The sequence below is a fragment of the Amblyomma mixtum genome, chromosome 1, assembly GCF_055824585.1.
Source record: "Amblyomma mixtum isolate Tamu chromosome 1, ASM5582458v1, whole genome shotgun sequence".
NCBI classification, from domain to species: Eukaryota; Metazoa; Arthropoda; class Arachnida; order Ixodida; family Ixodidae; genus Amblyomma; species Amblyomma mixtum.
The window spans coordinates 292,448,719-292,474,836 of NC_143012.1; the positions used below are offsets into that span (position 1 = coordinate 292,448,719).

The 26,118-nt window shown below is 47.3% G+C and overlaps 1 protein-coding gene across 2 annotated transcripts in view; it reads left to right on the top strand.

Annotated features, from left to right (window-relative positions):
- LOC149372036 (cell adhesion molecule Dscam1-like) overlaps positions 1–26,118 on the top strand; it is a 197,521-nt gene that overhangs the window by 148,524 nt on the left and 22,879 nt on the right. For both annotated transcript variants that reach the window (XM_089566395.1, XM_089566396.1), the window contains exons 8-12: positions 792–1,058; positions 1,530–1,949; positions 3,153–3,314; positions 4,791–5,060; positions 8,717–8,836. In XM_089566395.1, coding sequence (XP_089422521.1) covers positions 792–1,058; positions 1,530–1,949; positions 3,153–3,314; positions 4,791–5,060; positions 8,717–8,836 — 1,239 coding nt within the window. The remainder of the gene's footprint in view (positions 1–791; positions 1,059–1,529; positions 1,950–3,152; positions 3,315–4,790; positions 5,061–8,716; positions 8,837–26,118) is intronic.

Genomic DNA, 26,118 nt, shown 5'->3' on the forward strand with positions numbered 1-26,118 from the left:
TGTAGATTAGTCCCTGAGAAAGGCGACACCGTGCGAGCTCACTAGGAAGGCGTAAGCCCCTATCCGACAAACAGATTGCTGAGTTCAAGTTGCCGACGACAGGGAGCACTGCACAATCAAGAAAACAGCCTATTTTTGTCGAAACGCGATGTTCTTATAGAATGTAAGTTCGACGCGACAGCGTAGAAGGGTCCCTACGGTCGCTTGGAGCTCCCCTGGCACACTTCTGAGCATACATCGGTAAACTTGTTTCTATCTCACTTTCTTTACTAGACATCGTCGTCTACATTAATTGGTATAGATAAATAGTGACTAATTATCAAAGTGTTCATGTAATGCAGTATGCCTACAGTGCGGCGTGATGTGCAACTGAGTGAACGTTCCTCAGTGGTGTGGAGATAGCGCGCCCGACTACAGACCCAAAGGACAGCGATTCGACTCTCTTGACGACCTTTGTTCTTTTCAGCAAAGCTACTTTTCTGCTTCACTACCCTGTCGGCCAATCAGGATTCTCCAGTGCTTCCGACGTCGGGTGTCCCTATGAACGGGACATTTGACGCTATTGTGCTGAAAGTCAAAAAGAGCTTGAAGCAGAGAAGTGTTTCAAGAACACACACACATACTCACGAACAGCTTGACTACGACCCTCGCCTCGTTCATCTGCGCGGTGAAGTGTGTGGTACGCCTACATATATGGGCAAGTGGCATGGTAAGGTGTGGCAGTAACCGTCTCCTATACGCTACTCCTATACGCTATACGCTACTATACCGCGCCCTCACCGCCCTTCCAGGTGAGCTGTCGGTGAGCATCCGTCCGCGGCTGGTGCGTGCCGAGGCCGGAGACTCAGTGTCCTTCCAGTGCAACGCCAGCACCACCGAGGCGTCGCTCGAGTGGCGCCTCAACGGCGCCCCGCTGCCCGCGGGATTCGCGCGCCTCGAGCGGGGCTTCGTGCGCGCCGCCGCCGTGGGACGCCACCAGGGTGGCATGCTGCAGTGCTTCGCAGCCGCCAGGGACGGCCGCAGGACGGCGCAGGCGACGGCAGAACTCGTCGTCGGAGGTGAGGACACTTCTATGCATGAGATGGGCAAGAAAATGTGTCGACGACTTTTCGACAGCCAAATCTGTGCACCCAAAAGCCCCGTAATACGGCTTGAAAGTAAACCCCTTGGGTTGTATATTTTAGGCAAAGACTGTACATTCATTTAGTGGCTGTAGGACTAGCCAAACTTAAATTGCGATAGAACACCCGTAGTGTTGTGGCCGAGAGCACTATTTTTATCTTGAAACCTCCGTCTCCTACCTCGCAATGGTACAGAGCCTAGCAAAGCCTGCTACAAGGCTAACAAACCGTCCGGGTGTTGAAACTGCTCTGTGCAGCAGCACTGCATGTTTTTTTACGCAATGCGAATACGCGACGGATACTCAGTCAAGCCCAAGGTGACTAGCTAAACAGAGTTAACAAGATTGGCCGTAGTCAGTGCTCCCTTCTGCCTGAACTGAATAATGACATGGATGTGTGCATTTGCAGAGCGTGCCCCGCGCATGGAGCGCACGTACGGCGCCTCTGGAAGCCTGAGTCCCCGGTCACCCGTCAGCCTGGGCTGCCGGGCATCGGGCGACCCGGCGCCCTCTATCGCTTGGACGCTGGACGGCGCGTGGCCCGTGTCCGGGGGCGGGCCGCGGCTGCGCCTCTGGTCGACCAGCGACACCGCGACGGGGGACGCGGTGAGCTTCCTCAACTGGACCTCCGTGGAGACGGCAGACGCGGGCCAGTACGAGTGCGTAGCCTCCAACGCGGCTGGTCGGACGGCGCACGCCTTCAGGCTTGACGTGCGTGGCCCGCTGTTCACGAGGCCCGCGTACAACGCCACGGCGCTCGAGGGACACCGGCTCAGGCTGCAGTGCCCCTTCGGAGGATACCCGTACGACAAGGTCATCTGGTACAGAGGTGCGTCCCCTACACAAGCCGATGTTGCGGACGAGTGTTAACGGGCGTCCAAGCAAGAGTGTCAGACACACCTGCTGCTTGGCTGCACTAAATGTCTTCTAAATGACGACATGAGGCATCGTTAGTTTCTACGTGAAAGCAAAAGAATGTACGGTGTTGGAGGAAGATCTGGAAAACAATTCTTAAGGCGAAAGCCTTTAATGGCTCATTCTCCCGTCCGTCCGTCCGGCGTTACATCCACCGCCTAGGGGGACTCATCGACGAACGCAGCTTCCAAAAGGTGACGGCATCATCGTCGACAGGTGGAGCTGTCGGCGCGGCGGCGTCGGCGGCGTAGAGCGCTGCTCCGACGTCAGTCGGTGTGCGGCAGCTAGTGGAGGAGGATGGCTCCCAAGCGGTGCAGCGATTCCGCGCCAGGTGGTTCGGCTCAGCATAGGAAGGGCGACGTCTCAGTCGTAACAAACATAGGCAGTCATTGGCAGTCGAATTAGCGCGACAAAGGCTTTCACCTAGCGCACTTTAGGCTGCCAAAGGGCCCCCATAGTTTTTCCGAGTTCATTAATATCAGTAGCTTTGCTTCCATAAACAGATTTATAGGAAATCACTGAAAATATCAGTGAGTGCAGCCCGTGTCTTGCAGACCTTTACTTGTTACACTCTTTCTGTCATTGTTCATTGTTGTTCATTCAAGGAGAATGTGTCGGAACGGCTCAGCTCCCAAAAAATTCAAGCGCGAACATGTCCACGCACCGATATTTAGGCATATTTTCCTCTTCCATAATAAATCGCTGCTTACCTTTATCGGTGACGCCTAGGACTCCTCAAGGTATCACGGCGTGCAAAGGGTGTGCCTTTCTGTGCAGCTGGATGCGGCGGTGGTTGCTAATAGTCGATGATTATGAGGACTGCGATGAGCGTGAATAAACGCACCGAAATCTAAGGTCGTGTCATGTAGGTAAACATGCTGCAAGAGTAATGCAAAGTGTGAGGTCTGCTTCTAGCACTACGGTGTGTTTCTTGAATATCTTCAGTTGCAATATCAATCAAAATTTCTTCTTCTCCACTTCTTCGGCATTACAAAATCGAAAATACTCCATTTGCAGCGTTTTAAACTGCTTCTCTTGCAGCCCAACAAATTTTGAAGGACAATAGCAGAGCAACCTAATACTCATCATGAGTCCACCTTCCCAACGCTCCCTGCAGACGGAAGCGAGCTGCCCGTGAACCAGAGGCAGACCGTGTTCCCCAATGGCACGCTCCTTCTGGAGACCCTGACCAAAGCTAAGGACGCCGGAGAGTACACCTGTTCTGTGGAGAGCCTGGCCGGTCCACCCGTCCAGCAGGTTGTCCGCGTCATCGTCAGGAGTAAGACTACGACACCTGTGTTTCAGTTTGATGCTTCTTGAAAGGAAAATGAGGGCAATTCTATCGATTTATTGCTCTCAGAAAATGGCAATTTTCTGGCTCTTTCTAGGTATGTTAATGTCTGCCCCGCAGCTAAAAAAAATAATAATAACGCATTTATGGCTGAGAAAACGGCATTCACAACTTATCCCTCCAGTCGATTTAAACTCGACTACACCGAGAAGGACTGGCTGCCTTCGTTTTGAAATGAATGGTGGCGTAGCATAGCCTCTCAGATCCGCGTTCTAGCATTCGGTGCAGATGCACACAGTTTACTTGCGAAATCGGCCGGAGATGACGACACCTGAACATTTCGTTTTCTGTTCTTTTCTAGTTTATGAAAGCTCGGTTGCAGTGAGACTGTCTCTTTGTCGTTAAAATTTCGTAGTCTACTGACACAGGCCAACTTCAATTTGGTCTCAGTGGCCCTTTAAGCATAAGCAAGCGAGAATATGCTGCTTATCCAAAGTATATACACAGTCGACCCTCGTTTTAACGAAGCGGCTTATAACAAAATAATGACTATAACAACGGAATGACGATTCTCCTTGGAAGCTAAGTCAGCACGGGCAGTAACGAAGCTTCGCCTATGACGAAGCAATCACCGGGCACCTTTAACTTCGTTATAACGAGCTTAAACTGTACAATCATGGAACTGCGTCGTGCTTGCACTCGTTGGAGGTTTAAACAGAGACATGTCTAAAAATATTCAACACACATTTTCAAGGAAAACAATTTCAATGACGGTATATTTAGGCAACCAGATTTCACTGCACTTTAAATAAAGCAAAACGTCATTGATCCAGCCTTCCGCTTTTTCGTAAACTGAAAAGCAGCATCTAGGATCTTTAGCCGGAGAAAAATCTTTTGGCGCATTCTACAAAGCAGCTTTTGTCCTATATGCTATATGATAGCTTTTGTTCGATAGCTATATGAGCCGCCGACAAAATGTGACTACATTTGACTCTTCTTCAAGTTTCACAGCACTTAAACGCAATGCTTTCAGGTGTCATAGCTCAGCACATATCACTAATTAAGGTCTGAAAATGCACAACGTAACTATGACCGTTGACAAGGAGAAGCGCTATTTTAGTGTAGCATAAATTCGAAAATAACTGCACAGCCAACGCAGCCGGAAGGAAAAAAAACAATCGCGCTGCAATCAAGCTACTTCTGCCGATAGTGATGTATGCACCGTGAAACCAGTACTGCTCCAAGGGCGTCAATTGCAGGTCCCTTTTGGAAAAAGCACGCGTGAGAGCATCTTGCCGTGTAAACTGCTAGGCTAGCTTCTTTTTTTTTTCACAGTGTATATGCGCTGTATTCATTCGGTTCGTATCCGATTTGTGCGTAGTGCAATTTGTTCTCGTTCACCCACCTGTCCTCAAAGTGACCCGAGGAGTGACTTCACGAGGTTCCGTCGGTGTCCCCGCGCAGCGGGTCCGCAGATCACGCCGTTCCGGTGGCTGGACGAGCTGCAGGAAGGGATGCGCGCGGGGCTCAGCTGCTTCGTGCACGCGGGCGAGCCGCCCATCGTCATCGAGTGGTTCAAGGACGGCGCGCCGCTGACGAGGGCCGCGAAGCAGGACGGCTTCATGTCGGCGCTGTCCCTGGACGCACTGACGCCGCACGACAACGGCAACTACACGTGCCGCGCCTCCAACGCCTGGGCCACCGCCAGCCACAGCGCCGTGCTCAGGGTCAAAGGTGGGCACTGGCTTTGCACCGCCGCGCCTCTCTGAAGAAAAAAAAAAATAGTGTTTGGGCAAAAGAAACAAATGGCTCAGTGCCTCTCATCGTGGCGCACGCCTCAACTGAACCGTAAGGGAAGAGATAAAGGAGAGGGTGAAAGAAAAAAAGAAAGAGGTGCCGTAGTGGAGGGCTCCGGAATAATTTCGCCACCCTGGGGATCGTGCACTGACATCGCGCAGCACACGGACGCCTTATGCGTTTCGCCTCCATGGAAATGCAGCCGCCGCGGCGCCCCGCAGCTCTAGTGACAGGACCCACACATCCAGTCTGTGACTGAACTGGAAAACAACTGCTACATAATGAGAGAACTTAAGCTGACTGGATTTCATGCAGAACACGTATCGTTTCAGTCCAACTTACTTCTTAGAGAAAAGGCGCTGATAAGCTGTTCTTGATGTCATCAAGCTTTTTCAAAGAGGCATAGGTACATTTTAAAATATAGTAATAACATCAAGTACATATCCTCACCTCGAGCGTATGTGTGTGTGTGGGGGGGGGGGGGGGGGGAGGGGGGGGGAGTTGGGTGTAACTAGAACAGAAAACTGGGCAAGTTGGAACGGATTCATCTTAATGTGTTTTACGTTTGAATTACCAGACTCGGGTTCGATTCAGTTCCTTGACCTGAAAGTCGATTTCCGTGACACAGGAACGTGTTGGGAATATAACCCAAGAACAGCTAAGCCGCTCCTCAGTTTCAATTCAGAGCACTCTAGGTTGGTCAAGGCGGGAATAGCGACGGCATGTCTCACGGCTTCTTTGCGAAAATCGTGCTCCCATAGGGTTCAGACTAGCTTCCAGGGGCAGGTTCAGAGACTGAGGAACGCTGGTTTTCCGGATATGGCTCTGGCTGAAATATCCGAGAGGATATTGACTAGGGGCGTTTGTCCAGCAAAAGAAAAAGAGGGCATGCTTACAACAACCGTGGCGATTCCGTACGTTCATGGCATGTCTCACCGTTTGAAGAAGGTAGGCTCGATATTTGGGGTGAAAGTGGTTTTTACAGCGAAGGATAAGCTGAGCAGAGTGTGCAGCGCGGTAAGGAGGAAGATCGAGTGCCGGGACGAGCAAGCAAGGAATGAATGCACAGTTTCCCACAAGAAACCACTGGTCGTATGTAACACTGGAGTCGTTTATTCGATACCGCTCTCCTGCGGCAAGGCGTACATCGGCCAGACAGGCCGCTGTATTAATGAGCGGCTGTTTGAGCACCGCAGATCAGTAAAAGGGGCAGTGTCCTCGAACCTGGCTTTGCACTGCCGAAAATGTAAAGACTGCTTCCCCCATTTGGACAGGACTAAGATGTTGTTCTGTCACCCAGATAGGACCTGCAGGGAGTTAGTTGAGGCGTTTTTGATAAGCCAGGAGACTGGAACATGTGTCGCCTCGCCTTCCATTAATCTGGTAGATAAAGAGATTCGAGCTCTGGGGGAATGTGTGGCGAGAGGATGATTGCAGGGTCTTGTCATGTGCTAAGATGCTGAATGGCTTTGTTGGGATGAGGCGGTTTTTGCAGTCCGCTACATGCGCGTACGGGTTTGTGAGGGCTATCGCGATGTGTCTGTGTTTTATCGTTGTGTTTGGTGCGTATATAAGTAACCCTTCTAGAAATAAAACTCAGTTGTTAGATTGCGCTCGTGTCGTCTCTTGTTTCTTTCTCTCGTCCTGTGTATCGCGCTGTATTAAGATGAGTTGGGTATATATACATATACCACGTATTCACGTATTTAGCTCTATATATTATGCATGATAGCCTTAGTCGGATGCTCGCCGTTACATCGCACGATACATAATTATATTGTACGGGCTGTGAATTCGATACGGGCGTCACCGACGGGTGCTTGTCGATTGTCAGAAAGAGAGCCAATGCGGTTTATAGTTGGCTTCTATTTATACGTCGTTACGCATTCGAGCTTATCGCTGAGGTTCCGCAACAAGAAAAGTGATAGCGTCGCTGTCCACGTGAAGCTAAAAGCGCACAGAGGCAATGTACGTGTCCATTTCTTTGTTTCTTGTTTCTGGCCGGGAACCGGACTGATACAAGCGCACGCAATATGCGCGAATCGATTGCTGCAGGCTTTCCCCAGCAATTAAATTGCTGTACAGTCTCCTTCGCAATTTATTTAATGAATACCTAGAGCCCTTTATCAGGTATTATAGGAAACCTGCGATGAAGACTGCCGTGTCGATCGCAGCGCAGTAACACACAGCCTAGAAAGAGGAGCAACCTTTTTTAGGCACCCCTCTTGTGCTTTTCCAAGCCACCTGCCTGCCCTTATAGGCATGATCGTCCGCGTATTGTAGAAGCCACACATGGCGTGCGTGAGCTGTGCTGCGTCGAGCAAAGCTAAGCAAGGAATATTATCAGTCAAACGCGCGCCTTGCATCGTTCAGAATGTGGTCTCCCGCTTGTCGCAGTCCAAGCGGCTGGCGGCAGCAGTTTTTGGGAGCGCAGTGGTACGGTTGCAGCACCACGGCTGGGCACTGCAGATGGCCTATAGGAAAAAAAAAGGGGGAGGGGGGGGGGGGTAAGGTGGAGGGGCACAAAATAAATAGGAGGCATAGATAGCAAAACACGCATGTACTGTTTGATGAAAATGAAGCAAATACCAGCATTCAACCATTTTAGTGGTATGCGGCGGTAACAAAAGTAGCTGCAGCGCCTCGGTTTCAGGAATGAATTCTTTTAAGCAAAAGCAGTCGCAGGTATGTATGTGTGTGCATTGCCAGGAATTCGGGACAAGCGCATCTAGTTCCCTCGGCTGCCACCATGAGGCGCATGGCTTAGAACATTCAAAAATGTGGCGTTGATATCTTCGTAACGAGCGATGGAAGACCATGCTGGAAAGCTCTGACCCCAGGACGCAAGTTATGGCGGTGGAGTGGGCTGACAAGGTCGTCGAGGGCTATGCACTCTCGACCACTTAACGCGACCTCTCACCAACCTCTTTCCAGCAAATGAAATGTTTTACAATCAAATATTGCTTGTGCGCGCGCGCGCGTGTGTGTGTGTGTGTGTGTGTGTGTGTGTGTGTGTGTGTGTGTGTGTGTGTGTGTGTGTGTGTGTGTGTGTGTGTGTGTGTGTGTGTGTGTGTTTGTGTGTGTGTGTGTGCGCGCGTGCGTGCGTGCGTGCGTGCGTGCGTGCGTGTGTGTGTGTGTGTGTGTGTGTGTGTGTGTGTGTGTGTGTGTGTGTGTGTGTGTGTGTGTGTGTGTGTGTGTGTGTGTGTGTGTGTGTGTGTGTGTGTGTGCGTGTGGGCGCGTGCGTGCGTGTGTGTGCGTGTGTGCGCGCGTGCGTGCGTGCGTGCGCGACACCGACACGGTGAACTGCAATTTTAAGGCACAATGGAAAGGAGACCATTGTTACCAAAGCTACAGTTAATTCGAAGTCCGCATATTTCGCAAAAATTTTCCTCATGTACATGGTCTACATTGGTTTGGGAATTATTGTGCAGCCGTTATTCTGAGCTCAAGAGCTGATGCAGTGCACCATTAATAACAAGTAACAAAAATGCCCGGCATGGAAGGTGTTTTGGGGAGCGCCAAAGAGCCGTTTCACTGCTCCCTAGCGCAGCGAGGACCGAGCTCGCTTGCTTCAACTCCCACGGCGCTCGCAGTGGCCCCCAGCTGGAGTTCTGAGCCCCGGGACGTGGTGGCTGTGACGGGCCACTCGGTGGTGGTCGACTGCCAGGCAGAGGGCGAGCCGCCGCCGCACATACGCTGGAAGACAGCCTCGGGTAAGTTAAAGCGCAGGAAGAAAATCATAGACGGTCAACGGGATTGATGCAGCAGAGTATGCGTTAGCATTAGTGTTCAGAGAGTGCGAACGGGTGGTGTGATCCAACCCGTCAATCATCGTGTGACGCGCCGTACCCCCTCATTCCTCTCCCCACCCGCTAATCGTCGCATGCCACCCTCTCGTCTTCCCTCTCACGCTTTCCTCCCCTCTCCCTCGCCTCTGAGGGCTTCCCTCTCTCCAATCTGCCACCCCCAATCGAGGCTTCAGACGGACGGACAAATTTATCCAACATGAGGGTTCAAATGCTGGCGCATCAAAACAAAAGGCTTTTAGCTACGAGGGAGGGAGGAATTTTTAATTATGGAGGGGCTCTCTTGCCTTTTTTATGTCACTGACATATTCTTGTAGAGCTCACATTCTTTCCCCCGCTTATGCGTTGATGTTAAACTGTAGCGCTCGAGACGAGGACACAACGAAGACGACAACACATGCGCCAACACATGGCAGCGTGTCCGCATGAAAAGCCTCGTCTCGAGCGCTACAGTTTTTCATCATGAGCAACCAACTCGCCCAAACATCCACCCTGCGTTGATGTTGTTGGCCGCGCGAGTGTCTGAGGTCCCCATCGTTCCAATACTAAGGGCAGCGTGTCCGCATGAAAAGCCGCTCTTCTATGTGGGTTTCTGCACCAAGGTTCTTTTATTTAACTGTTCGATCACTGTACTTGTTGCCTTTCATGAAACAGCTATATGACAACCATATGCAGGTAAGTACCACAGAGTGTGCTTGAACTTTCTCATTTAATAGTTGCTAACTAATGACCGTGCACCAATACACCAACTCGATTAGTTTAACGGCGGTAGTCAATGTACTACACTCGTCTGTTCGTATCCATGTGGTTAGTCTATATATACCCCAGCTGGCTGATCTCAATGTGGCCCCAGTTTGCTCGACTACATTCGTACCAAAATTGTGAGCAACCGTTTGTCGTACTGCGTTCCGGGTGGTGTCGTACGATTTTTCATTGCATACAGCTTACATGTGCTAGTCAAGTTGGAGGCTAGCTTGCGACAGGGATTAGAACCGATGATATATGCAACTTCAATTGCATGCCTTCCCAGACTCTTCACCTCTTCCCTTCCCCAACACAAAAGCGTACTCTGACATATTTACTCAAATCTCTAGACCAAACCACCCCCTCCTTCTGCGGCGAAAAAGCAATTTTGGACCACATGACCGAGATTGTCAAGCGCGACCCACACCCATTTCCTGATCTCATTACTGCTCCCTCACATGACGCGAAACTTTCCGTAAAGGCCAGCTGTCAAGGCCTTCGAATAGGCCTACGTGGTCACAGGCCTGCATTGTGTGGACATCACCTACTGACCGCTGTACTATTTCGTTAATAAATTTCTTACTCTCTCGCCCCTTAAAGCGCGGTCGAGGTGTCCACCGTGATGTGAGACAGTTACTACGCCATTTCGTTTCCTTAAACCAATTTCAATGTCAAAATTGTGAAGCAACCTTTCGTCGTACACCTTTCGGAGTAGCGTCATAGAATTTCCCGTTGCATGTAGTATAGGTGTCTTAGGTTGGAGGCTAGCTAGCGACATGTATTCGAACCGAGTGTCCGAGCGTTTCACGCAGACCTCTGTAGATCAGCTTTTGTGGATTCAGTGCTAGGAGGCACGTCTTCGTTTCTTTTCTCAGTGCGCAACCTGCATCGAGGTCGAACACTCACGATGGCACACTAATGATTGCGCCTTCACAGCACGTGAGCAGTCTTAAATGCCCTCTGAATTTTTTCCCCATACCTCTATGCATTCCGCCGCAGCAATTTATTCCAGAAGGAATATGAGTGATACTGGACCTGCACGAACCTCTGTCTGTCTCTTACTTTCTATCTCTCTTACTTTCTATCTCTCTCTCTCCATATATATATATATATATATATATATATATATATATATATATATATATATATATATGACAGAAGCCAACAGCCACAGAAACCAAGGGGCACAGGGGATTTTTTTTTTTATTTATTTTGTGGTGTTGATCAATTTAGAATATTACTGAATATGTTATCGCTTAAAGAAAATTGATTAGAAAAGCAGAAGAAAAAACAACCACATGCCGCCGGTGGGATCCGAACCCACGACCTCCGAATTACGCGTCCGGTGCTCTACCTCTGAGCTACGGCGACGGCTGTCAAATCTTCTGCTTTCGGGGGTATTTATGTTTACAAGTAACCTAACCTTGAGAGTGTTCATCAGCGCCACCCACGTTCATAAGCGGCGGACGTAGAACGTCCTGAGTTACCGCAGAGTGTGACGTAGAACGTCATCGAACGGAGAGGGTGGAAGCTGCGTGAGAACCCTCTTATGCCTCCTATGGCATCAAGGCTGCCAGAACCGAGGCCCTCGCTAAGCAATTAAGCAAACAAGGGAAGGGGAATGAGGGGCTCGTTATAAATATGACAGAAGCCAACAGCCACAGAAACCAAGGGGCACAGGGGATTTTTTTTTATTTATTTTGTGGTGTTGATCAATTTAGAATATTACTGAATATGTTATCGCTTAAAGAAAATTGATTAGAAAAGCAGAAGAAAAAACAACCACATGCCGCCGGTGGGATCCGAACCCACGACCTCCGAATTACGCGTCCGGTGCTCTACCTCTGAGCTACGGCGACGGCTGTCAAATCTTCTGCTTTCGGGGGTATTTATGTTTACAAGTAACCTAACCTTGAGAGTGTTCATCAGCGCCACCCACGTTCATAAGCGGCGGACGTAGAACGTCCTGAGTTACCGCAGAGTGTGACGTAGAACGTCATCGAACGGAGAGGGTGGAAGCTGCGTGAGAACCCTCTTATGCCTCCTATGGCATCAAGGCTGCCAGAACCGAGGCCCTCGCTAAGCAATTAAGCAAACAAGGGAAGGGGAATGAGGGGCTCGTTATAAATATGACAGAAGCCAACAGCCACAGAAACCAAGGGGCACAGGGGATTTTTTTTTTTTATTTTGTGGTGTTGATCAATTTAGAATATTACTGAATATGTTATCGCTTAAAGAAAATTGATTAGAAAAGCAGAAGAAAAAACAACCACATGCCGCCGGTGGGATCCGAACCCACGACCTCCGAATTACGCGTCCGGTGCTCTACCTCTGAGCTACGGCGACGGCTGTCAAATCTTCTGCTTTCGGGGGTATTTATGTTTACAAGTAACCTAACCTTGAGAGTGTTCATCAGCGCCACCCACGTTCATAAGCGGCGGACGTAGAACGTCCTGAGTTACCGCAGAGTGTGACGTAGAACGTCATCGAACGGAGAGGGTGGAAGCTGCGTGAGAACCCTCTTATGCCTCCTATGGCATCAAGGCTGCCAGAACCGAGGCCCTCGCTAAGCAATTAAGCAAACAAGGGAAGGGGAATGAGGGGCTCGTTATAAATATGACAGAAGCCAACAGCCACAGAAACCAAGGGGCACAGGGGATTTTTTTTTTTTTTATTTTGTGGTGTTGATCAATTTAGAATATTACTGAATATGTTATCGCTTAAAGAAAATTGATTAGAAAAGCAGAAGAAAAAACAACCACATGCCGCCGGTGGGATCCGAACCCACGACCTCCGAATTACGCGTCCGGTGCTCTACCTCTGAGCTACGGCGACGGCTGTCAAATCTTCTGCTTTCGGGGGTATTTATGTTTACAAGTAACCTAACCTTGAGAGTGTTCATCAGCGCCACCCACGTTCATAAGCGGCGGACGTAGAACGTCCTGAGTTACCGCAGAGTGTGACGTAGAACGTCATCGAACGGAGAGGGTGGAAGCTGCGTGAGAACCCTCTTATGCCTCCTATGGCATCAAGGCTGCCAGAACCGAGACCCTCGCTAAGCAATTAAGCAAACAAGGGAAGGGGAATGAGGGGCTCGTTATAAATATGACAGAAGCCAACAGCCACAGAAACCAAGGGGCACAGGGGATTTTTTTTTTATTTATTTTGTGGTGTTGATCAATTTAGAATATTACTGAATATGTTATCGCTTAAAGAAAATTGATTAGAAAAGCAGAAGAAAAAACAACCACATGCCGCCAGTGGGATCCGAACCCACGACCTCCGAATTACGCGTCCGGTGCTCTACCTCTGAGCTACGGCGACGGCTGTCAAATCTTCTGCTTTCGGGGGTATTTATGTTTACAAGTAACCTAACCTTGAGAGTGTTCATCAGCGCCACCCACGTTCATAAGCGGCGGACGTAGAACGTCCTGAGTTACCGCAGAGTGTGACGTAGAACGTCATCGAACGGAGAGGGTGGAAGCTGCGTGAGAACCCTCTTATGCCTCCTATGGCATCAAGGCTGCCAGAACCGAGGCCCTCGCTAAGCAATTAAGCAAACAAGGGAAGGGGAATGAGGGGCTCGTTATAAATATGACAGAAGCCAACAGCCACAGAAACCAAGGGGCACAGGGGATTTTTTTTTATTTATTTTGTGGTGTTGATCAATTTAGAATATTACTGAATATGTTATCGCTTAAAGAAAATTGATTAGAAAAGCAGAAGAAAAAACAACCACATGCCGCCGGTGGGATCCGAACCCACGACCTCCGAATTACGCGTCCGGTGCTCTACCTCTGAGCTACGGCGACGGCTGTCAAATCTTCTGCTTTCGGGGGTATTTATGTTTACAAGTAACCTAACCTTGAGAGTGTTCATCAGCGCCACCCACGTTCATAAGCGGCGGACGTAGAACGTCCTGAGTTACCGCAGAGTGTGACGTAGAACGTCATCGAACGGAGAGGGCGGAAGCTGCGTGAGAACCCTCTTATGCCTCCTATGGCATCAAGGCTGCCAGAACCGAGGCCCTCGCTAAGCAATTAAGCAAACAAGGGAAGGGGAATGAGAGGCTCGTTATAAATATGACAGAAGCCAACAGCCACAGAAACCAAGGGGCACAGGGGATTTTTTTTTTTATTTATTTTGTGGTGTTGATCAATTTAGAATATTACTGAATATGTTATCGCTTAAAGAAAATTGATTAGAAAAGCAGAAGAAAAAACAACCACATGCCGCCGGTGGGATCCGAACCCACGACCTCCGAATTACGCGTCCGGTGCTCTACCTCTGAGCTACGGCGACGGCTGTCAAATCTTCTGCTTTCGGGGGTATTTATGTTTACAAGTAACCTAACCTTGAGAGTGTTCATCAGCGCCACCCACGTTCATAAGCGGCGGACGTAGAACGTCCTGAGTTACCGCAGAGTGTGACGTAGAACGTCATCGAACGGAGAGGGTGGAAGCTGCGTGAGAACCCTCTTATGCCTCCTATGGCATCAAGGCTGCCAGAACCGAGGCCCTCGCTAAGCAATTAAGCAAACAAGGGAAGGGGAATGAGGGGCTCGTTATAAATATGACAGAAGCCAACAGCCACAGAAACCAAGGGGCACAGGGGATTTTTTTTTTATTTATTTTGTGGTGTTGATCAATTTAGAATATTACTGAATATGTTATCGCTTAAAGAAATGGCAGCCTTGATGCCATAGGAGGCATAAGAGGGTTCTCACGCAGCTTCCACCCTCTCCGTTCGATGACGTTCTACGTCACACTCTGCGGTAACTCAGGACGTTCTACGTCCGCCGCTTATGAACGTGGGTGGCGCTGATGAACACTCTCAAGGTTAGGTTACTTACATAAATACCCCCGAAAGCAGAAGATTTGACAGCCGTCGCCGTAGCTCAGAGGTAGAGCACCGGACGCGTAATTCGGAGGTCGTGGGTTCGGATCCCACCGGCGGCATGTGGTTGTTTTTTCTTCTGCTTTTCTAATCAATTTTCTTTAAGCGATAACATATTCAGTAATATTCTAAATTGATCAACACCACAAAATAAATAAAAAAAAAATCCCCTGTGCCCCTTGGTTTCTGTGGCTGTTGGCTTCTGTCATATTTATAACGAGCCCCTCATTCCCCTTCCCTTGTTTGCTTAATTGCTTAGCGAGGGCCTCGGTTCTGGCAGCCTTGATGCCATAGGAGGCATAAGAGGGTTCTCACGCAGCTTCCACCCTCTCCGTTCGATGACGTTCTACGTCACACTCTGCGGTAACTCAGGACGTTCTACGTCCGCCGCTTATGAACGTGGGTGGCGCTGATGAACACTCTCAAGGTTAGGTTACTTGTAAACATAAATACCCCCGAAAGCAGAAGATTTGACAGCCGTCGCCGTAGCTCAGAGGTAGAGCACCGGACGCGTAATTCGGAGGTCGTGGGTTCGGATCCCACCGGCGGCATGTGGTTGTTTTTTCTTCTGCTTTTCTAATCAATTTTCTTTAAGCGATAAGATATTCAGTAATATTCTAAATTGATCAACACCACAAAATAAATAAAAAAAAAATCCCCTGTGCCCCTTGGTTTCTGTGGCTGTTGGCTTCTGTCATATTTATAACGAGCCCCTCATTCCCCTTCCCTTGTTTGCTTAATTGCTTAGCGAGGGCCTCGGTTCTGGCAGCCTTGATGCCATAGGAGGCATAAGAGGGTTCTCACGCAGCTTCCACCCTCTCCGTTCGATGACGTTCTACGTCACACTCTGCGGTAACTCAGGACGTTCTACGTCCGCCGCTTATGAACGTGGGTGGCGCTGATGAACACTCTCAAGGTTAGGTTACTTGTAAACATAAATACCCCCGAAAGCAGAAGATTTGACAGCCGTCGCCGTAGCTCAGAGGTAGAGCACCGGACGCGTAATTCGGAGGTCGTGGGTTCGGATCCCACCGGCGGCATGTGGTTGTTTTTTCTTCTGCTTTTCTAATCAATTTTCTTTAAGCGATAACATATTCAGTAATATTCTAAATTGATCAACACCACAAAATAAATAAAAAAAAAATCCCCTGTGCCCCTTGGTTTCTGTGGCTGTTGGCTTCTGTCATATTTATAACGAGCCCCTCATTCCCCTTCCCTTGTTTGCTTAATTGCTTAGCGAGGGTCTCGGTTCTGGCAGCCTTGATGCCATAGGAGGCATAAGAGGGTTCTCACGCAGCTTCCACCCTCTCCGTTCGATGACGTTCTACGTCACACTCTGCGGTAACTCAGGACGTTCTACGTCCGCCGCTTATGAACGTGGGTGGCGCTGATGAACACTCTCAAGGTTAGGTTACTTGTAAACATAAATACCCCCGAAAGCAGAAGATTTGACAGCCGTCGCCGTAGCTCAGAGGTAGAGCACCGGACGCGTAATTCGGAGGTCGTGGGTTCGGATCCCACCGGCGGCATGTGGTTGTTTTTTCTTCTGCTTTTCTAATCAATTTTCTTTAAGCGATAACATATTCAGTAATATTCTAAATTGATCAACACCACAAAATAAATAAAAAAAAAATCCCCTGTGCCCCTTGGTTTCTGTGGCTGTTGGCTTCTGTCATATTTATAACGAGCCCCTCATTCCCCTTCCCTTGTTTGCTTAATTGCTTAGCGAGGGCCTCGGTTCTGGCAGCCTTGATGCCATAGGAGGCATAAGAGGGTTCTCACGCAGCTTCCACCCTCTCCGTTCGATGACGTTCTACGTCACACTCTGCGGTAACTCAGGACGTTCTACGTCCGCCGCTTATGAACGTGGGTGGCGCTGATGAACACTCTCAAGGTTAGGTTACTTGTAAACATAAATACCCCCGAAAGCATAAGATTTGACAGCCGTCGCCGTAGCTCAGAGGTAGAGCACCGGACGCGTAATTCGGAGGTCGTGGGTTCGGATCCCACCGGCGGCATGTGGTTGTTTTTTCTTCTGCTTTTCTAATCAATTTTCTTTAAGCGATAACATATTCAGTAATATTCTAAATTGATCAACACCACAAAATAAATAATAAAAAAAAATCCCCTGTGCCCCTTGGTTTCTGTGGCTGTTGGCTTCTGTCATATTTATAACGAGCCCCTCATTCCCCTTCCCTTGTTTGCTATATATATATATATAGAGAGAGAGAGAGAGAGAGAGCACCGGACGCGTAATTCGGAGGTCGTGGGTTCGGCTCCCACCGGCGGCATGTGGTTATTTTTTCTTCTGCTTTTCTGATCAATTATATTTGAACGATAACATATTCAGTAATATTCCCCATTGATCAACACCACAAAGTAGATAAATATCCAAAAAAAATAACCTGTGTTCCCTTGGTTTCTGTGGCTGTTGCCTTCCCTCATATGTATAACGAGCCCCTCATTCCCCTTTCCTTGTCTGCTTAATTGCTTAACGAGGGCCCTGATTCCATTTATGCCTTAGGAAGCACAAGAGGGTTCTCACACAGCTTCCACCCTCGCCGTTCGATGACGTTCCACTTCACACCAGCGGTAACTCAGGACGTACTACGTCCGCCGCTTATGAACGTGGGTGGCGCTGATGAACGCTCTCAAGGTTAAGTAACTTGTAAACATAAATACCCCCGAAAGCAGAAGATCAGACAGCCGTCGCCGTAGCTCAGCTGGCAGAGCACCGGACGCGTAATTCGGAGGTCATGGGTTCGGTTCTCCCGGCCTCATGTGGTTTTTTTTCTTCTGCTTTTCTAATCAATTATATTTAAACGATAACATATTCAGTAATATTCCCCATTGATCAACACCACAAAGAAGATAAATATCTAAATAAAAAAAATCTCATGTTCCTTTGGTTTCTGTATATATATATATATATATATATATATATATATATATATATATATATATATATATATATATATATATATATATATATATATATATATATATATATATATATATATATATATATATATATATATATATATATATATATATATATATATATATATATTAAGTTGGGGAAGTCACATTGAAAAACTTAACAGATTTATTCAACGTTTCGACCAGGGACTGGTCTTTTTCAAGAATGATCATACAGTGCATGGTAGGGTCTTCTTATAGCAGTGAACATAGCACACACAGGGCTTGAAAAAGAAAAATGAGAAAAAATCAAAGGGGAAAGAGGAAGACAGCCGAGACACGAAACCCAAACGTCAAGGTGCGCCAGCAAAGGCGCCGCCGTGAAAGAGGTGAAAGAGGGTGGTGGGCCTGGGCGGGCACGCGACTAGTTAAGGGAAAAAAAAAAAAGCGTGGGGGTGGTTAACAAAAGAAGGCAAGTGCCTGCCAATTGTGTGCGTAAGTATCGCCTCTAGCCACCTCTTTGCGGCCCCGCGCGACTCCAGAGAAAGCACGAGAACGCACAGGTTGCGGTTGAGCTAAGTGTCTCCACGGGTGGCACGCGCACCCCCAAAACCAGATGAGGTTGCATATGAAGACCATATGGAAAGCTCCTTCTTTACAGGAGTAGAAAAAAAGAATAAGTAAAGACAAAAAAGTCAAAAAATGGCCCTGCGATGGCCGAAGGAAACAAAACCACATGGGGGTCGCACGTGAGAACCACATGGATAGGCTCCTTCTTTACAGGAGTGGGAAAAAAAAGTATAAATAAAGACAGAAAATGGCACTGCGATGGCCGAAAGGAACAAAAACACACACACGCAGAGGCGACATGAATACACAGAATATACACAAAATTGTGTCACTTTTGTAGCATTCTTTAGCAGAGTATATGTGGGGAAATGCGTAAAAGCCCACAAATTAAATTAAAGGCAGCGCCAGAGTGTTAGAAGGTGTACCAAAAAGGCAAATTTCATTACAGGAAACACCGCTTAGGAATAACACAACAACAATATTAGAATAAATACAAATGGCACGCGAGATAATAGAGGCGCCCAAAATAATAGAGTTCAAGAGCCGACTGCCGATTTTCCCCAGCATTCCCAATATCCCCCTTCAACGATCCTGCACGCGCAGACCACCTCTTGTCCGCCCGTTCACCCAGGAAAAAATCAGTCCTACTACTTTCAGAACAGACCCTGTATATATATATATATATATATATATATATATATATATATATATATATATATATATATATATATATATATATATATATATATATATATATATATATACAGGGTGTTTCACCTAAGACTTTCTGCAATTTTTAAAAATAAGCTGTTTGAATTAGATGCGCGCTTTTTCTGGCATAGCATTGTCAGTGGTGTAGTACATCATAATTCAATTAAGACGTGCTAACTAGCAGGCTTGTTAACCAATATTTAATAGTTAACTTTTAAACTATTACCGTTGGGCTCCTTAATTATTGAGAGGCATGTAGCCCACCGTAAGTAATGTCCATATCCGTTTTTAGAATTTCGAGAACGCGATTATCCTCGGCGCTGTGGCCCAACAAATTTTGGCTATTTCGACGAGTTAGGTTCACTGGAGAGGTTGCTTTGCCTGCAAGCTTCTCAAACCGCATGTATTTTGGCGCGATGTAGGCGAAATTTGTTGGGCCACAGCGCCGAGGATAATTGCGTTCTCGAAATTCTAAAAACGGATATGGACATTACTTACGGTGGGCTGCATGCCTCTCAATAATTAAGGAGCCCATCGGTAATAGTTTAAAAGTTAACTATTAAATATTGGTTAACAAGCCTGCTAGTTAGCACGTCTTAGTTGAATTATGATGTACAACACCACTGACAATGCTATGCCAGAAAAAGCGCGCATCTAATTCAAATAGCTTATTTTTAAAAATTGCAGAAAGTCTTAGGTGAAACACCCTGTATATATATTGCTCAACGTCTGGACATCAGTACTGCAAGTAGCCGCAATGTGTGCTCCGCACTCTGCCTATCCTTCGCGTGCCGTCTGCACAACGACATTTCTGGAGGACGAACCAAATATAACGTCGTTTCCGAAGCGACTAACCAAAGGTCGTTCCAGTGCGCGGACCTAATGGCGGTGCCAATGCCATTCGGTGGACGCACGCGAATAAGCGTGCGCGAACAGGCAGGAGCGCAAGACGGGTCGTACCAAGTTGAGAGCTGGTTAGATACAGTGTCAGATACAATGATGCAGGGACACGCTCTCCTGAGAGAACGGGGGCTTTGTTATTCGGAGCAGACGCGACAAAGCCAGCTTGCTAATATTGATTACTACAGCAGAACTTTAAGCACACAACCTGTACGTAGCATGCCATAAAAGATTCGGCAGAGACACTTAAGAGTGTTTCGGTGTGAGAATGCGGAAGCATTGCTGTCCCTGCGTGCATTGACACTTACCCACACACGCGCAGGAGCGTATGACTCCACCCGGAACGTTGTAAGACAGACGGCTGCATCACAATTTTGATGCGAATATCTGGGAAGGCTGAAGGCGGATACGCCGTTGGTTTGAATCTCTGTCACAAGTTAGCTTTCAACCTGACTAATCACATGTAAGCTATAAGACACGAGGAATCGTACGACACCACCCGCAACGCTGTACGGCAAACAGTTACGTCACAATTTGGTACGGTTGTCAGGAAAACTAGCGCCACATGGAGGTTGGCCTGTGGGCAGTATATATAGAACCAGATATATATGACTGCCTGAAATGGCGGTGCTCGGCTTGCTGTGTGCGTCATACGGTCGCTTGATGACGTCACCCTATATTTCTTGCGGTCGCTGCGATTGTCCCTATTTGCGAGTACATACAAACACGCGCCACCGGCTTGACATAGGACTGATAATGATTTCGCATTAAAACTCAGATATCGTTAGAAAATAATTGAAGAAGTCGTGAGCAGTATCAGGCACCATCGTAGCATGCTACTGGTGCATCGTGGTTAAATAATGAACGACACCGGTGACAATAGGTGAAAGCCTCGCGACTACAGAAAAGTCAGATGCGTTCCGAAATACGAAATGTGCCCTGAGGAGAAACTAAATGTAGGCTGGTAATAGCCCGGAAATCTATACTGTAGGACTACCAGAATTCACGCTTTCTCTTTTCTTTAATACTTCCACTTCAAACGATGCGTCTAAATTATATCTGCAAGCACACGGCGGGGAATTGACTCGATAATACATTTTCATTAAACCATCTGTTGGCATCTGAGCTGTGCAGCCTAACTAATAAGACAGTGCCAGAGCAGCTTTATGAAAGGAGACCATCTTTAGGAAAGGTCTGTATGCACAGCAGATTACGCTAAAGATGCCTGGAGAGTGCGATACACGCAGAGTAGGGCTAGAGTGGCGTTGGAACTGGAAGAGGTTTTGTGTAAATTCTTATTTTATTTAAGAATATATGAAACCTGCTGCCTCTCGAATGGGCGGACAATAAGTAATTCTATAGTCAAATCAAATCAAATCAAATCAAATCAAATCAAAGGTTTATTTTGCACTTCATACAAAGAAATGCAGGGCACAGGGACAAAAAAGCTTGTCAGAAGACAGCTTGACAGGGCCCCTGCGCCCTTACAAATTGCTGGCGTACAGTGCAACAAAAAGCATCACTAAGGACTGAAATAACATGACATAATTACCACAATCAAAATGAAATTAGGTACACAAAAGAACTACTACAAAGATTTAGTTGTTTTGACCTTGAGGAGTGATCAATTGCAGACACATTTATTAAAAATTCAACAGATACGTCTTAAGTTCGGCCGGTTTCATGCTGTATACTTTTACATTTTTTGAGATTAACTCATTTAGAAGCCTGCTTATACGATTTTCAATGCTGTTCCACCCCTGACTCGTCCTAGAAAACGGAACCAACCATGATTCCTGGTTCCGAAGAGAATATTGCACGTCAGGAGGCCGTTTCAGATTAAACAGTGATAGATATGCCTTATTATTGAATTTCAGGCATGTCTTATATCGCGTTATCAGTCGGTAGCTGTACAAGTTAGTGAACGGTAAAACGTTGTACGCTTGAAAAAGAGGCATTGATGGTGCGTCCCAAGAAACTCCCGCAACTTGCCGGAGAGCTTTTTTTCTGTAATATGTGGATTCTATTAATATTTACCTTTGATGTTGTACTCCAAACTAAAGAGCAGTAGTCTATTTGGGATGAAAAAAGGCAATTATATACCTGAAGTTTAAGCCTTGCAGGTAAGACATGACGGCAGTTACACAGTACTCCAACTACTTTCGCCAAATTAGCGAGGACATAGTTCACATGCGAGTTCCATACCAAATGTTCATTAAATATGACACCGAGCACCTTAGTCTCTGGTACAAGTGCAATCTTGTCTGACCCAATATAGAGGTCAAATCTGCAACTTATGCGTTTTTGGGCCACAGTAAAAAGGATTGCCTTAGTCTTTTTAGTGTTAATATGCAGTGAGTTTGCTTGGCTCCAATGGTGTAACGCCTCAAGGGTGGCATTGGCTGCATCATGAAGATCGTCAAGGCTGTCAGACCTTATAAATACGCTCGTGTCGTCTGCATAGATAATGAAGGAAGCATGGTCTGTGATGTTTACAATATCATTTATATATAAATTGAATAACAAAGGACCTAAGACACTACCTTGTGGAACACCGGCTTTCAGGAATTCCGGAGTAGAATAGTCCTCATTTATTACGACGGATTGTTGCCTGTTTGTGAGATAAGATTTCAGGAGATTTATTGATACTCCCCGAAAACCATAGTGTTCTAGTTTCGCTAAAAGTGTTTCGTGATTCAAAGAGTCAAAGGCTTTTGAGAAGTCTACAAAAATACCAATAATTATCTCCTTTGCTTCTAAAGATTTTATTATGATTTCCTTTTGTGTTAATAAAGCAAGTTCGGTCGACATTCCTTTTCGAAAACCAAACTGGCATGGGGATATTAAACTGTGTTTTTCGCAAAAGGAATTCATTCTAGTGCAAATAATTTTTTCTAGTCCTTTGGAAAAGGCAGGGAAGACCCAAATTGACGGTTAGATTGCAACGACTCGTATTGCAATTACTCGTATTTGCAGCGACTAATAGTGTATTTGACCCCTTTACTGCTTTCTTGACCTACAGATCCCGAGCAAACGCGATAGTTTTAAAGGTCCAGTTCAGCGGAAAACCCGGCGTCGACGTGACTGGAAAATCCTGATTGGTCGAGAGGGTAGAGCCGTAGAAAAGTATTTTCGGAATAAAAAAAAAAAGGTTGTCAAGCGCAATCTAACCGTCATCTTTTGCGTCGGGAGCCAGGCACGCTACCTACACAGCACTGCGCAACGTTCGTTCTGTGGGATAAATGGTACCCTTGTACGAACACCCCACAGCGCACAGTAAACGAATTACATTACAGGAACACTTAGCTAGTGAGGGTCACTAATTAGAGTCATCAAATTATATGGACAATGATTTATGATAAAGCAGTATGTGGTGGCAATAAGCACGTAGATATCTACCATCGGGTGCGCCAAGAAACCCCCAGCCGACAGTAGCCACCCTTTAACGCTGTGGGTCTCCGCGGTGGCTCAGTGGTTATGGCGCTCGGCTGCTGACCCGAAATACGTGGGTTCGATACCTGCCGCAGCGGTCGAATTTCGATGGAGACGAAATTCTAGAGGCCCGTGTAAAGTGCGATGTCAGTGTACGTTAAAGAACTCAAGGCGGTCGAAATTTACGGAGCCCTCCACTACGGCGTCCCTCATAGCCTGAGTCGCTTTGAGACGTCAAACCCCCATAAACCATAACCACTATCCACTATCTCGTGATACCACTATCTCGTGACACTCTTAAGGTGAGCTTAAGTATGCTGCAAGTTTTTTTGTCTTTTTTTTTATCAGGAGTGGCCAAGACCTAAGGTACTGGCCCGGTGGTCATAATTACAAAATATAATTGCGATGTTTAATTGCGGCGGCAGCGTAATTTCTACGAAGGACAGTGGTACTGGACTGACTCGCTTAGATGTGTTCACGTATGAAACAAATTCCTGGCCCCTGAATACTGCAACACGAAAACAAAGAACTAAAGCAAAGGAGGGGGCAGCATTATGGTCCCTCTCGGTTTGCCGCTCATCAAATCTCGACAGCATGGAACCCTGAAAAAGAAACGGATGAAGAGTAACATAGGCCTTGATCTGAAAACGCCATCAAACGCGCGTCATGGGAGCCAGCAGGAAACTCTTTTGCCCGCACGAGAAACGTAACGGCATCGCTGCCGAAAGATTTCCCAGATGCAGTAAATTCGACGATCCTGCGTTTCTTGAATCCCCTGCCGCTCGTTCCAAGCAGATCGACCACCTGCTCTCGCTTATTATTATTCAAACTGCACGGCAGAGGAACGAGGATCCTTTTGCAAGTGAGGCAGTTTTGCTATGCCTGCCTATTCTCCTTCATCTTCTTAGCATTCGTTGTCGCTTCCTTTTTGTCGTTCGTTCTTCCTTTATCTCCACCTGCCTCATCGTACCTTTTGCTTCGTTTCGTTTTGTTTCTTTTCGTTTCTTTCTTCTTTCTCTTTCTTTTTTCCTTTCTTTCCTTCTTTCTCTCTTCCCCTATGCCTTCCTTCCTTTGTTTTTCTTTGTTTCGTTGGTTTTGTTCACAGCGTTTTTCATTTCGACCGATATGAGTGTGCCGTAAGAACCAATCTTTTTATTAGACACATAAACAGGGCAGACGCCGCTGACCCTCTTGTTTCCATCCCTTCTCGCTGCGTGAGCCAAACGCGTGAGATGAAAATGCCTCTAGCCGATGCTGTGGTAGCGAAGCGCGGAACAGCAGCGTCACCACCACCGCCTGCGCTGAACGTACCCGTACGTATTCGTGGGAAAGAACGCGGCACGTCCGGAAAGCCCGGCGCAGGATAGAGCGAAGACAAAGAGAAGAAAGCGACGCAGGCGCACCAAACGCCGTGGAATGAAAGCGGGAAAAGGGGAACGAAAGTGCCGAAAGCAGCGCCATTACATGGATCGCTGGCACAAGACACAGGGAGACTGAGAAAGGCACGGGCGGTACAGGCAGCGGGGATAAGAGGGGGGCACGGATCACGAGGGCGAGGAAACAGAAGAGGGTGGACGACGACGACTTCGGAATGCAAGCGTTCGCTGAACTGAAGCGAAGGCAAAGCGGGCGCACCGCCAGACGGGGGAAAAGTCTGGAAGACATAAAAAATGAGAGAGAAATGTTAAGGGGGAGAGCGGGAGGAGTCAGAGATGCCGAGCTGTGCGGCGCCAAATAAAGGGTGCTATCCTGGGGCCATCGATTTTTTTTTTTTTTGCTTCTCCGCCTTTTAAAGATATGCGCATATAAATCACGACTCCCGTCTGTTCTCTGGGTGCAGCCGAATATCATTTTGGAATCTGCCTGCGCCCCCCGGAGACAAAGATGGCAGAGAAAGAAAGAAAGAGAGGAAGACTCGGCAGGGTCCGATACTTTAATAACAAAGTGAAAACCTGCGTAGCTAAGCCGGGAGCGTGGTAAGACATCGATGTGGTAGCCGGTAATTGATTCAAAAGGATTCCGTTCAGCAAATTAAAAAAAGGAACTTCTGAGCCCGTTTAGTTTCTGTACCCAATCGCTAAATTGAGGAAGCACGAAGAGCGAAGGAACAAATGAATGAGACTGACAGGAAAAGCCTCTGTTGCGGAACGGGGCTGAGAGAAGCTGCATAATAAGAGCACGAAGGCATTCCGCAGCTTTCGTGAACATTCCTCCCCCGGCAACAAAGTAATTGCAATATTTCCTTCTCCTTTTCCTTTCATTTTTACCGCGCTTCAAGTAAAGTATTCATTACAACTCAAAAAATCGGGAAGCAACGAACTCGCATTTCCAGACATGTGATCAATACCAAAGAGGCTTTCGATATGCATGCCACTTCTTTCTTAAGTTTCCGTCTGTTCTGCCCTGATTCGAAGCAAAGTATATCGCACGCGTTCATTTGAGCTGCCACCTGCTATCGCACGATACTTGAGTTTCATAATAGCACCTTTACTTTTTGTCACGTTACTTCGCTTCCCTCGTGCTGAGCCTCAGTTGCTACGTCTGCACAATGTACCGCAAGCAGTGTACATCTTTTGATATTCAAGCGGACTTTCAGTGCATTCAGTGCAGTCGCGAGTCAACTATTGTGGAGAAAGCAAAGTTTGATACAGCGCACGTGTTAGACGCCAGTGAAACGTCTTTTAAATGCAACGCTGTACTTCCTGGTGCTCGTGAAGACCTTCTGTTGCTCGAACAAAGGTGGACGGACCGTTAATAAAGTTTCTTGCATAAAAAGCTTCGTTCTTTATGAATACTGGAGTATTTAAATGCACCACTTTTCCTATGCGCACGCACTTTTGGATCGTGGTCTACCGTCACCCGAACACTTGCTGGCCAGTCACGATGACGACGAACTGGACGATAAGCAAACAGTTGCCTCTCACCCACCACTTTAACCCAGCTTCTTTTTTTTTTTTTTTTTCCAGCGACAGCTGTTAACAGTGCGTTTTCCGGTTCTGTAGCTTCGTCGGCGTAAC